This window comes from Marmota flaviventris, chromosome 3 (genome assembly GCF_047511675.1).
Source record: "Marmota flaviventris isolate mMarFla1 chromosome 3, mMarFla1.hap1, whole genome shotgun sequence".
Lineage (NCBI taxonomy): Eukaryota > Metazoa > Chordata > Mammalia > Rodentia > Sciuridae > Marmota > Marmota flaviventris.
This window is the reverse complement of record NC_092500.1, coordinates 65,873,182-65,888,864: the sequence shown is the minus strand read 5'-3', so window position 1 is coordinate 65,888,864 and position 15,683 is coordinate 65,873,182. Positions and strand designations below refer to the sequence as shown.

The window sequence follows — 15,683 nt, the reverse complement described above, 5'->3', positions numbered from 1 at the left end:
AACTTCTTATTTCTATCTAACTGAAACATTGATCATCCTCCCCCCTTCCATGCTGCCCCCCAACTCTCTTCAGCCTCTGGTAATTACTATTCTACCCCCAATTTCTATCAACCTTTTTACATTCCATATGAGTAAGATCACATAGTGCTCATCTTTCTATGTCCAGCTGACCTCACTTGATTTAATTATCTCCATCTGTATTGTTGCAAATGAAAGGATTTCATTCTTTCAATGGTTGAATAGAAACTGTGTGTGTGTGTGTGTGTGTGTGTGTGTGACATTTTCTTATTCTATTCATTAGTTGATGGAACCTTACTTTGTTTACATTCATGGCTATTATGAATAATGCTGCAATAAACACAGGAGTGCATATATCTCATCAAATACTGATTTCATTTCCTTTGGTTGTATACCTAGGAGTGATAGTTCCTTTTTTTTAAAAAAAACTTCCATACCATTTCCCATCATGGCAGTAATAATTTAAATTTTACCAATAGCATGCAAGGATTCCTTTTCTCCAAAATTCTTGTCAGCACTTGTTATCTTTAGTCTTTTTGATAGTAGTTATTCTTACAGAAGTGAGGTGATGTCTCATTTACATGAATTTGATTTGCCTTCTCTGATAATTATTGATGTTGAACATTTTTTTCATGTACCTGTTGGTTATTTGTATTTCTTGTTTAGAGAAATATCTATTCAGAGCTACTGCCTATTTTATATTTTTTTTGTTTACTTTAGCTATTAAGTTTTTGAAACTTCTTATATATTTCAGATATTAACTCCCTGTCGGATATATTGGAATATGGGAATGCAGATTCAAGCAATCATGAAAATGTGCTCCAAGGTTTTACAAAATGGCAGCTATATTTATTCCTTTAAATGGCAATCCATTGGTACACACAGCAACCAGGATTTAAAAAAATGCTCAAATTAATTATACTGAGTGATAAAAATCAACCTCCCGAAAATACATACTATATAATTCAATTTACATAACATTCTAGAAAAAGCAAATTAATCTCTACTGACATGATTGCCTTGTGATGAGGAAGGGAGGAAGGAAGGATCACAAAGGAACAAGAGGAAGCTTGCAGGTGATGGGTAGATACGTTTCTTTACCTTTCTTCTACCATCTTGAAGTGGCACCCACTTTCTCCACAGAAAAGTCTTAACTGGGCTTCTCCAGAAATATTCGCCATGGCTGGTTTTGGGACTGTCAGCAAAAGAGTTTCTGCCAAAGAGTTCAATGTAGATAAACTTCCTATTTTCATGTTGCCCTATCTTACTTGGCTACTGGCCAGGAAGAAATCAGCACTCCAGGTACTGGACACCCCCTTACTAGTTTTTCACAAACCTATCCAGTATAGTAGTTTGTAGAAATGTGCAAACAAGGCCTCTGGCCTTGAGCTGGGCTTCACAGAGATGTCTACATTTTTAAGATAAGAAAAGTTACTAATTGGGCTCCATGGGAACAGCTGGCAGGGGGAGGAAAGAAAGGGGAGAAGAAATTCTCCCCTTCTCAGGTGTTGTTCTTGAAAGGTTAACTAACTTGCCCAGAACAGTGAAAGAAAAAAGCTGCTTTTATATGAACTACTGAAGACTGTGAACTTCTGAACTCTTCCCCTTTCATGTTGGGTATAAAGTTCTGAAACTACCTGAACTCGGGGTTCAGGGGTTTGATTGATTACAGCAAAAGCTGTGCCTTCTGAACCTGGCTGCAGCCAAATAAAACTGTTTCCTGCTATCTTCGGTGCCTTGCCTTGTCTGTCCCTACAACAATCCTACCACCCTACTATTATGGATAAAATCGAGGGCCTCGAGCATGCTGGGCAAGAGCTCTAACACTGAGTTATCTCTCTAGCCCATGTTTCATTATCTTTTTTTTTTAATATCTATTTTTTGTAGTTGTAGTTGGACACAATAACTAGTTATTTTTATGTGGTTCTGAGGATTGAACCCAGGGCCTTGCACGTGCAAGACAAGTGCTCCACCCCTGAGCCACAACCCCAGCCCCATGTTTCTTTATCTTGATTGAAGTTTCTTGACTGATGGTTTCATAGGCATATAAACTTCTCAAACTGTACACATTAAATAGTGTGTATTTCATCTCCAAATATCTCTTAACATTAAATAGGTACAATATTTGTAAAGTACATATAAGGTGTAAGAATGAAACAAGAGTCCTTCTTCCATTGCCCAGTTTAAAAAAAAAGATACCATTATATACTTTTAAAATTTGTGTTCCCTAACCACCCTAAAGTCTAGGCTTTCTTGTTGAAAATAGTTGTTTGCAACTATTTTTTGAATCCTATAAGCTCCCAAATATGAATATTGTGAGGACTCCTTTTATCTAAATTAGTAGAATTACACAGTAGTCAAGCACAGTTTGAAGACTAAGATTTGTCCTTCAAAATTAGCGTTTGAGTTAATTAACATCTGAGAGCCTCAGCCCACCACAGTAAAAAGGGGGAATTCTTGTTGACTGTGACCAGGCAAGCACGGCTTCTCAGGTTCTTTTTAAAATAGGGTTTGGAGGGCTAGGGTTATAACTCCGTTAGTAGAGTGTTTGCCTTGCTGGCACAAGGCCCTGGGTTCAATCCCCAGCATCAGGGAATAAAAAAGGTGTGTGTGGGGGTTCAGACCTGGGCATGGTTATCTATACCTGTATTTCCAGCTACTTGGAAGGCTGAGGCAGGAGGATGTAAGTTTGAGGCCAGGCTGAGGAACATAAAAACAAAACAATACAAATAAAACCAAAACAACAAACAAACAAAAAAAGGGCTTTAGAGTTGGAAAGGAGGGGGGAAGGGGAATTGTAAGGTCAGGCAGCCGTAACCAAAAGGAGGCAGATTTAAAAGGCTGCTGAACCAGGCTTTATTGAGATTTCCCTCTGGGTGGAACTCTCAGACCAACAGAGCGGGTAAGATCAGGGTCTAAGGAGAAGCGCGGGTGCTCCACTGGACTGGGATTTTTATTGGGCTAGGGCAGGAAAGGAGGGTTTGGGACAGGAAAAGGGGTTTTTAGAGTCCCTAGCCCTACTGGAGTTGGGGAGGGGGCAGGGGGTAAGATCCAGGATTGGCCAGGAGACCCCGCTGATTGACAGGCGGCCCGTCAGTGCCTGATCAGTGTTTGTTTCCGCTCTCGGGTGCTTGGTCCTTTGTTCCTCAGTCACCTCCATCGACCGGACAGGAATAGCAGTATTCTCCTGTTCGGCTTGCCAGGCTCCACTGACAGACTCCTTCCTTTGTAAAGGACAGGGGAGCACCAGCGTGGAGTGAAAGTACCCTGCACCGAGAACACCGGGCAGGAGACTCGCAGAGAAGGGGCAGCAGGATTAGATTGGATTTGGAATAAAGGATCGCAACCAACTTCTGCAGAAAGCTGGGAACATTCTCATTTCACTTCACGAAAACTCAGCTACGAATCAACTTCTGCCAAAAATTCAGCAAAAACTGGCCTCTTGCCCACGATTTGTACTGAGCTGAATTTTTCCAGCACAGTCAGTTCCTCCTCTGCAGCTGACTGGTCTGGACTTTTGCCAGGAGCCTTGGTTTTATAATTTTAAAGGAGCCAGGCCTTCAACTGTTGCTTGCTGTTTCTCTTCTAAGATGGCATTCACTGTCTTTATCCTCCAGCTGGCAGTCCGCATCCTGTCATTTCCCCTGTACCTGCTGAAATTTCTGGGCTTGTGGAACCAGATTTCCAAAAAATGGTTTCCCTACTACATGATGAAATTTTCTGCAACATACAATGGACAGATGGCAGGCAAGAAGCAGGAGCTCTTCAGCAAACTGCAGGACTTTGCAGGCCCCTCCGGGAAGCTCTCCCTGCTAGAGGTGGGCTCTGGCACTGGGACCAACTTCAAGTTCTATCCCCCTGGATGCAGAGTGACCTGTGTTGATCCCAACCCCAACTTTGAGAAGTTCTTATTTAAGAGCATTGCAGAGAACAGACACCTGCAGTTTGAGCGCTTCTTGGTGGCTGCTGGGGAGAACATGCACCAGGTGGCTGACAGTTCTGTGGATGTGGTGGTCTGCACCACAGTGCTGTGCTCCATGGAGAACCAGGAGCAGATGCTCCGTGAGGTATGCAGAGTGCTGAGGCCGGTGAGTGATGGGGAGGAGAGAAGGAGGAGTTGGTATTATCTTAATCCCCAAGGACAGCCCTATTAACTTCAGGTGGATTCTAATGTAATGAGTAAACTACTAGAGAAGACATGTTTGAATTCTTTAAATCCTAGAGTACAGAGACTAGAAAGGAAAAAAAATTGATAAATCTGAATGTACGGAAATAAAGGTCTTATATATAAATTTCAAATACAAAGAGGAACTTGGAAAAGGTATTTGCCAAGATGAAAGACAGAGGATTAACTTTCCTCATGTTAAAAGTCATTACAAACCAATAATATCAGTAAGCTTTTTTTCGAATTGTAGAAAAGAGATAAAATGAGCAATGAGCAGGAGCAGAAATGAAAGTTAAAATAGCCAATGATAAAACACTCAAACTTTCAGTTAAAGAACTTACTAAATAAGAAATCATTTTTATCTATTATATCATCAGTAACTTTTGTAGTCAATGTGATGTTGGTTTTAGTTTGGGGACTACCTCACACATGCTGCAGGAAGAGCCTCTGAAGAATTACTGAATTATAACAAAACTTAGAGGTACGCTCTGTCATTCAATAGTAATTTACCCTACACTGTGAACTTGAAAAAAACTTATCCATATTCCATGATATTCATTACAGTAGTATTTACAATAGCACAAACTGTAAATAATCTAAGTGTTCATCAGAGGGTGGCTGTTTAAATAAATTGCCACATAATAAAAAGGAACACTGAGCAGCTATTTTAAAACACAAGAAGAGTGGTCTATGCTGATATAAAAAGAAATAATGCTAAATGAGAAAAAGCAATCAAAGCATAGAATGTATAGCAAAAGGCTCACCGTGTCATGGCGGAAACTAAGAACAACAGACAAGAAATATTAGTAGTAGTTACTTCCTGGGAATGGGATTGGATGCAGGGAAAGAAAAACTTGCCCTCCTTCCCTTTCTTCTTTCTAAGATGGGGTCTGGTGTGTCCAAGATGGATTTGAACTCTTGACCCTCTAGCTTTAGCCCTCCCCAAGTACCTAGGGCCGAAGGTATGCACCATTGCCCCAGGCAATTTTTTCACTTTATACCTTTTATTAAGGTCTGAAATTCTTTATACTTGTATGTGATTTTCCCATGATACCGTTAGTATTTTTTAATTAATTTAATTAGGTATGTATAACAGCAGAATGCATTTTGATTCATTGTACACAATTGCAGGACAACTTCTTGTTTCTTTGATTGTACACGATGTAGCGTTGCACTATATGTGCAATCACACATGTACCTAGGGAAATGATGTCCATCCCATTCCACCATCTTTCCTGCCCCTTTCCCCCTCCCTCCCCTTCCCTCCCCTTGATCCTATCAAAAGTTCCTCAGTTTTTCCCATGCCCCACCCCCCATAATGGATCAGCATCCACTTATCAGAAAGAACATTTGGCCTTTGGTTTTTTGGGAGTGGCTTATTTTGCTTAGCATGATATTCTCCAACTCCATTTATTTACCTGCAAATGCCATAATTTTTTCTCTTTTAATGCTGATTAATATTCCATTATATAGATACACCACAGTTTCTTTATCTATTCATCTATTGAAGGACATCTAGGTTGCTTCCACAGTTTAGCTATTGCGAATGAAGCTGCTATAAACATTAATGTAGCTGCATTACCATGTATGCAGATTTTAAGTCCTTTGGTATAAAAGTGGGATAGCTGGGTCAATGGTGGTTCCATTCCAAGTTTTCTAAAGAATCTCCATACTGCTTTTCAGATTGGTTGCACCAATTTGCAGTCCCACCAGCAGTGAATGAGTGTGCCTTTTCCCCCACATCCTCACCAACACTTATTGTTATTTGAATTCTTGATAACTGCCATTCGACTGGTGTGAGATGAAATCTTAGAGTTAAAATAGTTTTATTTTGAATAAGTTGAACACAAAGTATGAATACATCAACATTTCCATTTAGTATTCTAGGGGAAAGGGATGTTCTGTGATCTCCTCTTTTATTTTCTAATAGAGGAAGTTCCTCCAGAAGAAAGGGCTTGGCAGTAGATTTTAGAGGCATAATATGATCCTGTGTTTGGCCTTCCTCCCCACAAAGGTAGATAGGTAGAAAACAGCTGAAGACCCTCTCGTAATAGAACGATATCAAACAGTAAATGAGAAGGACATGTTTTTGGCTGGGCTTGGATCACATCTATAATCTCAGCCACTTGGGAGGCTGAAGTAGGAGGATCACAAGTTCAAGGCAAGCCTTGGCAACTTACAGAGACCACATCTCAAAATAAAAAATAAAAAGAGGTGAAGATGTAGCTCAGTGGTAAGGGGCCGCTGGGTTTGATCCTTAGTGTTGCCAAGGGGGAAAAAAACAACAATGCAACCTGATTTTTATAACCAATTGCTAGATTCTTATATCTAAAGCATGGGCACTAACAGGTACATTAGTTGATATTTTTCTTGACACTGTTAATAATTTCCCACAAGACAGGTAATTATTATCCTCATTTTATAACTCTGATAATACATTTAACTCTTAGAGGGATCATAACCTCAGTAGTTTTCCTCTGCCCTACAAAGCACTCATTCTCTGCTAGATAAGACCAGGAGTGTTGTTCCATTCCCATTTAACCCTCACAACAATCCTCTGAAGCAGATATTTACAATCTTCCTGTTGGGACAAGGAAACAGAAGTTAAGAAACTTGCCCAAAGTTATACAGCTGCTAGGTCTGACTTTTGAATAAAAATTTCCTTATTGCTCTACCACAGTGTTCGTCTCTGGGGCTTTCTGCCTCTCTGACTTCAACATTTCTACCACTTTTGCTGGCTGTTCTTTCTCTATCTGTCCCCTACACACTGGGGTCCCTCTCTTGACTCTCATTTTGCTTATATATACTTCCAGGCTATCTCATGCATCCCAATGTTGTCAATTACCACATATACATGGATGGTTTCCAAATCTAAATATCTACCCCAGATCTTTCTTCTCACCCCAAACCTGTAAGTCACCTGGAAGTCTCACAGGCATCCTAACATAGGAATAGCTAACATGTATCCAGAAGGCACGGGACCGCTCCTGACCTGCCTCTCCTCCTCTGTCTCCAGTCTATCCTAAGGAAATGATTTTGCTTTAATCAGGAAATTCCAAATTTTCTGTTCCTGAACATAGATCTTACCTATACTTACCCATATAATTTGAAGAATCTTCATCTATGAACTCTGAATTCAGTCTCTAAACTCTCTACCTCAGGTGGCCAAGAAGAGGCTGAAAGGAGTGGGAATTGACTCAAATTCAGAGGTGAATGTGGTCCCCCTTTTTCCTTCCTCCCCATAAAGGTAGATAGATAGAAAACAGCTGAAGACCCTCTGGTAATATGTAGTAGTGTCGCAGGTGCCCACACTGGACCTACATGGACTGTCCTAGAGTACTGCTCATTCCATCTCAGGCAGTGTTCTACACTTAGCATCCACTTGTTGAAGAAGAAACCTGATGACAAAATATTGCCATGAATTCAGCAATGCTTTCAGATGAATGGACATTTTCCTTAATCATATCATTTTCCTATTTATGAAACATTACACAAGTTTAATAAATGGCTATTCAGTCCAGGGAGTGATTGGTGTAGATTCCACCTCTCCTGCTAGAAATCTATGCTATTCCCAATGGTGCTCCCAGAGGTTTGGTAGAACAAATTTGCAGGTGAATTAAAAGGTTTAAAAAGAGGGGGCTGGGGTTGTGGCTCAGTGGTAGAGCACTTGCCTAGCACAGGTGAGGCACGGGGTTCAATCCTCAGCACCACATAAAAAATAAATAAATTTTAAAAAAATTTTAAATATAAAAAGGTTTAAAAAGATAAAAGTAAAAGTAACAACAACAAAAGTAATTAAAAGGCAAACACAAACTGGGAAAAAGATCTGTAGCTTATATAATCTTTAGTTTAATAAAAGCTATTACTAGTCCATAAAGGAAAATCTAACATTTATATGAGAAAAATAACAATATGTCAATGGGCATATTAGAAAAGAAATCCAAATAACCAATAAACTTAGTATAAAATTTTGTGCCAATTAAGAATATTAAAGATATACATATTTTGAGGACAAAATACCATCTTGCCCATCAAGTTGGCAAAGATAGAAAAAAATAAATGGTTGATTGAGAATTTATTGGAAATCGACACATCCACTGCTAATTGGAACATAAATATGATGCAACTTCTCCAAAGAGCAATCTGAAAACTTATACCAACAGTTTAATAAAGGCACACACAGGGGCTGGAGATGTAGCTCAAGTGGTAGTGCGCTCGCCTGGCATGCACGGGGCACTGGGTTCGATCCTCAGCACCATATAAAAATAAAATAAAGATATTGTGTCCACCTAAAACTAAAAAATAAATTTAAATAATTAAAAAATAAAAAATAAAGGCACACACAGGCCTGAGACTGTAGCTCAATGGTAGAGTGTATGCTAGCATGTGCCTGGCCCTGAGTTCAATACCCAGTACTGGGGAAAAAAAAAAAAAAGAAGACATAGACGATTGCCTCAATAATTCCACTTTTAGCTAGTTATTTTTTTTTTTGATAGTAATTAGAGATGGTCACCAGAATTCGTGGATAAAAATGTTTGTTCACTGTAACAAACAATGTTCACTATAACAGTATTTACAGTAGTGGAAATCAGAAAGAAATTTGAATAAGTGATGATATGTTCTATGTGTGAATGAAATAGTATGTAAAGATTTTAAAGTCATTTTTGATTTGGGGTTGTGGCTCAGTGGTAGAGTGCTTGCCTAGCGTGTGTGAAGCACTGGGTTCGATCCTCAGCACCACATTAAAATAAATAAATAAATAAAACAAAGGTATTGTCATCTACAACTAAAAAATAATTTAAATCATTTTTTAGAATAATGTTCAAATATATAAGTGAAATAAAGAAGGTTGCAAAGTAGAATGTACATTATAGGGCTAGTTTTAGGAAAACAGAACAAATTCACATACACAAAATCTTTTTTTTTTACTTTTTAAAATCAACGTATTATAATTATGCATAATAATGGAATTCATGATGCCATATTTTTACAGGACATAATTTGATCAGTCTCATTCCTCAGGACCTTCCCTTATCCTCTTCTCCCCTCTCCCCATAATCCAATTGCTCTATTCTACTGATTCCCTATCTAGTTTTATTATTATTTTAACTAATACATTATAATTATATATAAAAGCTGTACTCAAAATCTTCACAGTACTTTTCTCTGAGTGATAGTGGCTGATGTATTTTTTTCTTAAACTTTTCTCTTTGTCTGTTTTTTGTAGTACGGGCCTCACTCATTCTAGACAAATATACCTTCAGCGTTTATTTTTTGTTCTAATCAATCTTATTTTGAGACAGGGTCTCACTACCAGTCTGGCTTTAAACTTTCAATCCCCCTGCCTCCATCACCACAGTAGTTGGGATTACATGCTTGTGCCACTTAACCCAGCAACTATTCTGTATTTTCTAAGCTCTCTACAATAAACATGTTGCTGAGGCAATACTGCCAGCTTCTAAAGCCAGACTGCCTGGGCTTAAAGTCTGGTTCTCAAAATTATAAGCTGTGTTACTCTGGGCAAGTTACTTTTTTTTTTTTTTTTTTTTTTTTTTTGTGTGTGTGTGTGTGACTTGGTTTTCTCATAGACAAAAAGAGGGATGATACCACTATTTACCAAAACGCATTGTTGAGAAGATTAAGTAAATTAACATGTGGCAAGCATGAAGGGCAGCACTTGGCATGCAGTACATGTTTTAAGTTTTAGCCAACATGCATTGCTTCTACACCAGAAAATACGTCACATGCTTCAGATTGGTAGCTCTATGCAAATTTTTTTAAAAATATTTTTTAGTTGTTGATGGACTTTATTGTCTTTATTTTTATGTGGTGCTGAGAATCGAACCCAGTGCCTCATACATGCTAGGCGAGCACAGTACCACTGAGCCACAACTCTAGCCCCTCTATGCAAAATTTTGACAGAAGATGAAACAACTGTCCAAAATACAGTCTTACTTAATTCATCTATGTCTACTCATGAAGATGGCCACCGAAGCCACTGAAATCTGAAACTGTAATCATGTTAAAAATCTGCTTTCCCAAAACCAAAATTTTTGAAATGATTTTTTTTTTCCTTTCCCAGGGAGGGGCTTTCTTTTTCATAGAACATGTGGCAGACAAGCATTCAACCTGGAATTACTTCTGGCAACAGGTCGTGGAGCCTGCTTGGTACCTTGTGTTTGATGGATGCTACCTGACCAGAGAGAGCTGGAAGGCCCTGGAGCGCGCCAGCTTCTCTAAGCTGAAGCTGCAGCACATACAGCCTCCGCTGTCCTGCAAAGTGTTGCGCCCTCATGTCTATGGGTATGCTGTGAAATAGCATGGGGTGGCAGTAGCTGAATGACTTGAACAATTTAAGACTTCAGTTTTTCATTTAAAATACTAATTGGGAAAAGGGATACTTAATGTTATGTAAAGTCGAATTCATCCTTAAGAGTTTCTATTATATCTTATTTAGCCATTTTTATTGTTTGCTCAAAGAATTAAACCCACCCAAACAAAAAACAACTTGGAACTCTCCCTTCAAAGGAAACAGGGGAGATTTCATAATTGAAGAATACCATTATGTCCAAAATTTACCTTCTTGAGGGATTTGGAAATTTTTTCAGTTGTCTTCTTTAAATTGTTACCCACATATTTTCATTTCACTCCTTTTGGAGAGCTTGGTGCTAAGAAGCAGTTAAATCACTTCAAAACATGACTTCCAACAGGGAGCAGTGAAAAGACATTAGCAATTCACAAACTGAACAAAGAAATATGAGCTAACTGAAAAATCCAAGTACAAATGGCACAGACATTCTGTAAAAGAAAGATGAACCTGTTTGTTCATCTCAATATCACTGGTTTGCCTTCTGGGGTTAAAGTACTAGGCTGTCACATGTAGTTCTGTCCAGCTTTCTGTCTTTTATCCCAGAGTCCCACCAAAGTTTGTTTTCTTGCATTCCAGTCCTCATTTCTTAAGATAAAGATTACACTTGACACATTAGTATAAACATAAAACTAGATGAGGCAGTTTGGGTTCTGGGGATCATTGTCCTTATAATCCAGCACATATTTTGCTGAATATAGATGATTACAGGCAAGGTAAGAAACTGCAAATAGGAAAACTTGCAGAATTAGTAGACTCCATAAGAACCCCTAAAAATCAAGCAACCCATGAGTCTGTAAATAAGTAGGCAAGCATTTCTTTGATTATTCTGATCAAAATCTACTCCATCCAAGATGATTTCTTTGTTCTCTGCACCTCTAGGAGCCATGAAAATGATCACAAGTGCTTTGAAAACAAGTGTTAGGTTGGTTAGTCAGAGGATTTCATAGGATGTTCAGCAACAGTTTGTATGTATTTTAACAAATGTGTGTTTTCTGAAATATTTTGCAAAAGTACTATTTTAAATACCAAATCAACCAATAAATTCACATTCATTTTAAAAATAGTAATAAAAGAGAGTTGATCTCTTTGTCATCTTGGTTTTGTTTTTCTTCATGTCTCTAAGAGGTCTTCATTGTGGTAAACTAAGTACTTAAACTTCTGGATTTTTCTTTCTACAGCTGGGTAAGTGAAACACAGCTAGTAAATCTTAGGAATAGCAATCTTGCAAGGATCAGAGTGGGCTTTGAAAGGGTCATGTCCAGAGAAAGACCCCATTAGTGAAATGCATTGTTCTGCCTCTTGAACAGGAAAAGGATTCCTGGTGCAAGTGAGGTGGGATGTTCACCTAAAGCTCTGCAACCTGAATCTCCTTCCCTGCAGTCTCCCAAAAGTAGGAACCTCCTTTATCTACCCACCTCACTATTGGTTAGGTTGGTCTAGTGACTGAGAGAGATGAAAAGACCCAGGTGTACTTAGTGATATGTTGTCACACTGGGAGATAATACCCAAGTACTAGTCATTTTCTTATTAAATCCCTCTTGTCTAAGTAGCATGACAAATAACATCCTCACTTTTGATTAAAAAAATTAAGGGGTAGAGAAATAAATAACATTTCTTACATTATTCCACATATCACTTGGCAAGTTTAGAAGCCCTGATTCCCCAAACCACAAAATCTGCTGTGACAATCATTGCAGCAACTTTATTTTCTTTTAGCTCCCTTCTACAAACCAGACAATACATACTTAAAATCTCTCTAAAGGCCTCCGGAAGTGATTTAATACTGTGAAGAAAGAGAGAGAGAGAGAGAGAGAGAGAGAGAGAGAGAGAAAGAGAAAGAGAAAGAGAAAGAGAAAGAAAGAAAGAAAAGAAAAAGTCAAAGAAAATTTCCAATGTTGGGGCTGTAGTTGTGGCTCAGTGGTAGAGCACTTCCCTAGCATGTGTGAGGCACTGGGTTCAATTCTCGGTACCACCTAAAAATAAATAAATAAAAATAAAGGTTCCTCCACAACTAAAAAATATATATTTAAAAAAAACAAAAACAAAAAACCTCCAATGTCTTTCAAGTCCTGTTTTGGTTAGGATCCCACTGATTCAAATTATGTAACTCATGACCCAAACAGGCTTAAGATCAAAAAGGACTTTAGTGCCTCAAATTAGTGAAAAGCACAGGGGCAGCAAGCCTCAGGCACAGGTAGCTTAGGACTCAGGTAATGCTATCAGGAGCCAAACGGACTTTAGGATCATGTTTACATTCTTTCTCTGTTTGTCCTATCGAAATAGAATAGAACGGCCTATTCTCCCCTCAAAGGGGTATTTTTCTGTGTATCTACTTTTTACAGACCTGTTTAGGCAATTTTTCCCCCCACTATGACAAAACACCTGATAAGAACAATGTTATAGGAGGAATAGTTCATGATCTCAGGGTTTCAGAGGTCTCAGTCCACAGACAGACAACTCTACGCACGAGGTGAGGCAGAACATCATAGTAAAAGTGTGCGGCTGAGGAAAGCAGCTCAGGACAGGACAGTCAGGAAGCAAAGTGAGTTCTCTCTCATCAGGGACAAAATATATACCCCAACAGCACACCCACAATGACCCACCTCCTCTAGCCACATCATAACTGCCTATAGTTACCTACCAATTAATCCCTATAAGGGCATTAATGCACCGATTAAGTTAAAATTCTCATAACCCAATCATTTGACTTCCAAACTTTCTTGCATTGTCTCACACGAACTTTGGGGGACACCTCATATTTAAACCCTAACATTCCACTCCTAGCTCCCCAAATCTCATGCCCATCTCACAATGCAAAATACATTTATCCATTTCCAAGAGTCCCCATAGTCTTAACAATTTTAGCATTGCTCAAGTCAAATCCAAAGTCTCCTCTGAGGACCAAGGCAAACCCAGTATGATCTCTCGTAAAAACCAAAAGCAAGTTACAGCCAACTGCGGTGGCACATGCCTGTAATCCCAGTGGCTTGTGAAGCTGAGGCAGGAGGATCACAAGTTCAAAGCCAGTCTCAGCAACTTATTGAGGCCCTAAGCAACTTAGTGAGACCCTGTCTCAAAATAAAAATATGAAAATAGCCTGGGGATGTGGCTCAGAGGTTAAGTGCCTCTGGCTTCAATCTCCAGTACCAAAAACCAAAACAAAACCAAAAAGCCAAGTTGTATATATCCAATATATAAAGGCACAAACATTTCAATTCTACAATGGAGAAGGAGGGGAATAGAGAGAAGGGATGGGACCAAAGCAAGACCAAAATCCAGCTGAGTAGCTCCACGTAGAGCATCTGGGGCACTTGGCATTGTGATATTCTCTCCAAAGAGTTTGTGTAGCTCCGCCCCTATGACCCAGCTCTTTGCAGCCTGTAAGGCATCTCTCTTGACTTGTTTCTATTCAATTCCTGCAGCTTTCCCCGACAGCTCCCATGTTCCTGGCATATCGTATTGCCAAGGGTCTTCACTACACCCTAGGCTTCCTTCTCACATCTCCATGCATCACTCTCTTGAGGACTGCCTATGGGGGCTGTGACCCTCCTGTACTTTGCCTGGCCTCCCAGGCCTTCTTTTGAAATTTTTGGGGAGCCTCTCTGACCCCCTAACTCCAACATCCTGCATTCCTGCAGAACCAGCACCAAGTATTTGCTACCAACGTCTGCTACCATGTCGAGCAGTAGTCAAGCTTCCAAAAACCATGACTGCAGCAGGCTCTTAGTGCATGGGTGGCTGAGCATGTGAAACAACTTCCTACCCCCACCCCCTGCAAGCAGTGTCTCAAAGTAATTTTTACTTTTACTACCCTGAGCCTGAGATGGCTGTGGTCTTGCCAATTCCCAAGGTGGCCTCAAGCCATTTTTCCTATTGTTTCCAGGTAAAGTATTTAAAGTTTCTTTAGTGGCTATGATCTCTTTAACAACCATAATTTCCTTTTTTTACTTACACTCTTCTGGCCAAACTTCAAGTTTTTTCAAATCTTTCTCCTCTACTTTCTGCTTCTGATTCTCAGAGTAAACTTGGCTAAAAACTTCCAGCAATATCCATGCCACCACCTAAATGTTGTACTCATATCTAAACCCTAACATTCCAATCCTAGCTCCCAAAACCTCATGCCCATCTCACAATGCAAAATACCTTCATCCATTTCCAAGATTCCCCATAGTCTTAACAATTTTAGCATTGAAATTTCCTCTGCCAAATTAATTAGTCTATGACCTTTCAAATCAGCCTCACAGAAAATCTCAGGTCAGGCAAAATATGGACAACTTCTTAGCTAGAACAAACACAAATGGCTTCTATTCCAATTTCCAATAGTCCTCTGTCTCTTCTGGAACCTCAAAGCCCAGTCTTTACTGCCCACAGTCCTATCAACATTCTGGTCTTCTGAACTCTCACCAGAATCACCCATTAAACTCCACTTAGAATATTCTAACGCTTTTCCAGCTTGCATCTCTAAAGTTTTCAAAATTCCTCCCACAAACTCCAGAAAGCTACAAAAACTTTTGAACCACAAGGTCAGGGTAATCACTGCAATGAACCCACTTCTTGGTACCAGTCTCTGTTTTGGCCACCTTTTTCACTGCTGTGACCAAATGACCTGACAAGAACAATTTTAGAGGAGGAAAAGTTTATTTGCTGCTCATGGTTTCAGAGGTCTCTGTCCAAAGATGGCTGACTCTATTGATGTGTGCCCAAAGTGAGGCAGAACATCAGACACACCTCTTCCAATCACACCTTACCTGCCTACAGTTACCACTCAATTAATTCCTATTAGGGGATTAATGCACTCATTAGGTTAAAATTCTCATAACTCATTCATTTCACATCTAAACTTTAAGTAGTCTCACATATGAGCTTTTGGGGGACACTTCATATCCAAACCATAATACCACCTGGGGCTACAAAAAGCAGATATTAGAGCTGTGGCTCTTCAGCTAATAACTGATAGACACTGTGCCTCTCCCCAATGCTGGGCAAACTGAATATAGCTACTGCTGCCCTGGAATGCAGCCACACAGCAGAACCAGGTCAGTGGGACAAGCGGAAGGCAGGACAGGTAATGGAGTTGGTACCACAACACATGTAATGTCAGCATTGGTCTCTGCCACCCAGAAATGGTCA

At 39.5% G+C, this 15,683-nt stretch overlaps 1 protein-coding gene across 2 annotated transcripts; it reads left to right on the top strand.

The window, feature by feature from the left end:
• Positions 1-3,004: 3,004 nt before the first annotated feature.
• Positions 3,005-11,594, top strand: LOC114104032 (thiol S-methyltransferase TMT1A-like). Of its 2 annotated transcripts, none has more exons than XM_071609188.1 (2): positions 3,005-4,085; positions 10,266-11,594. In XM_071609188.1, exons 1-2 carry the CDS (start codon positions 3,609-3,611, stop codon positions 10,500-10,502), a joined length of 714 nt encoding a protein of 237 aa, XP_071465289.1. In that variant the 5' UTR covers positions 3,005-3,608; the 3' UTR covers positions 10,503-11,594. The 2 variants fall into 2 exon arrangements, with proteins under 2 accessions (XP_071465289.1, XP_071465288.1); XM_071609187.1 differs by having other exon boundaries at positions 3,009-4,106.
• Positions 11,595-15,683: the final 4,089 nt, after the last annotated feature.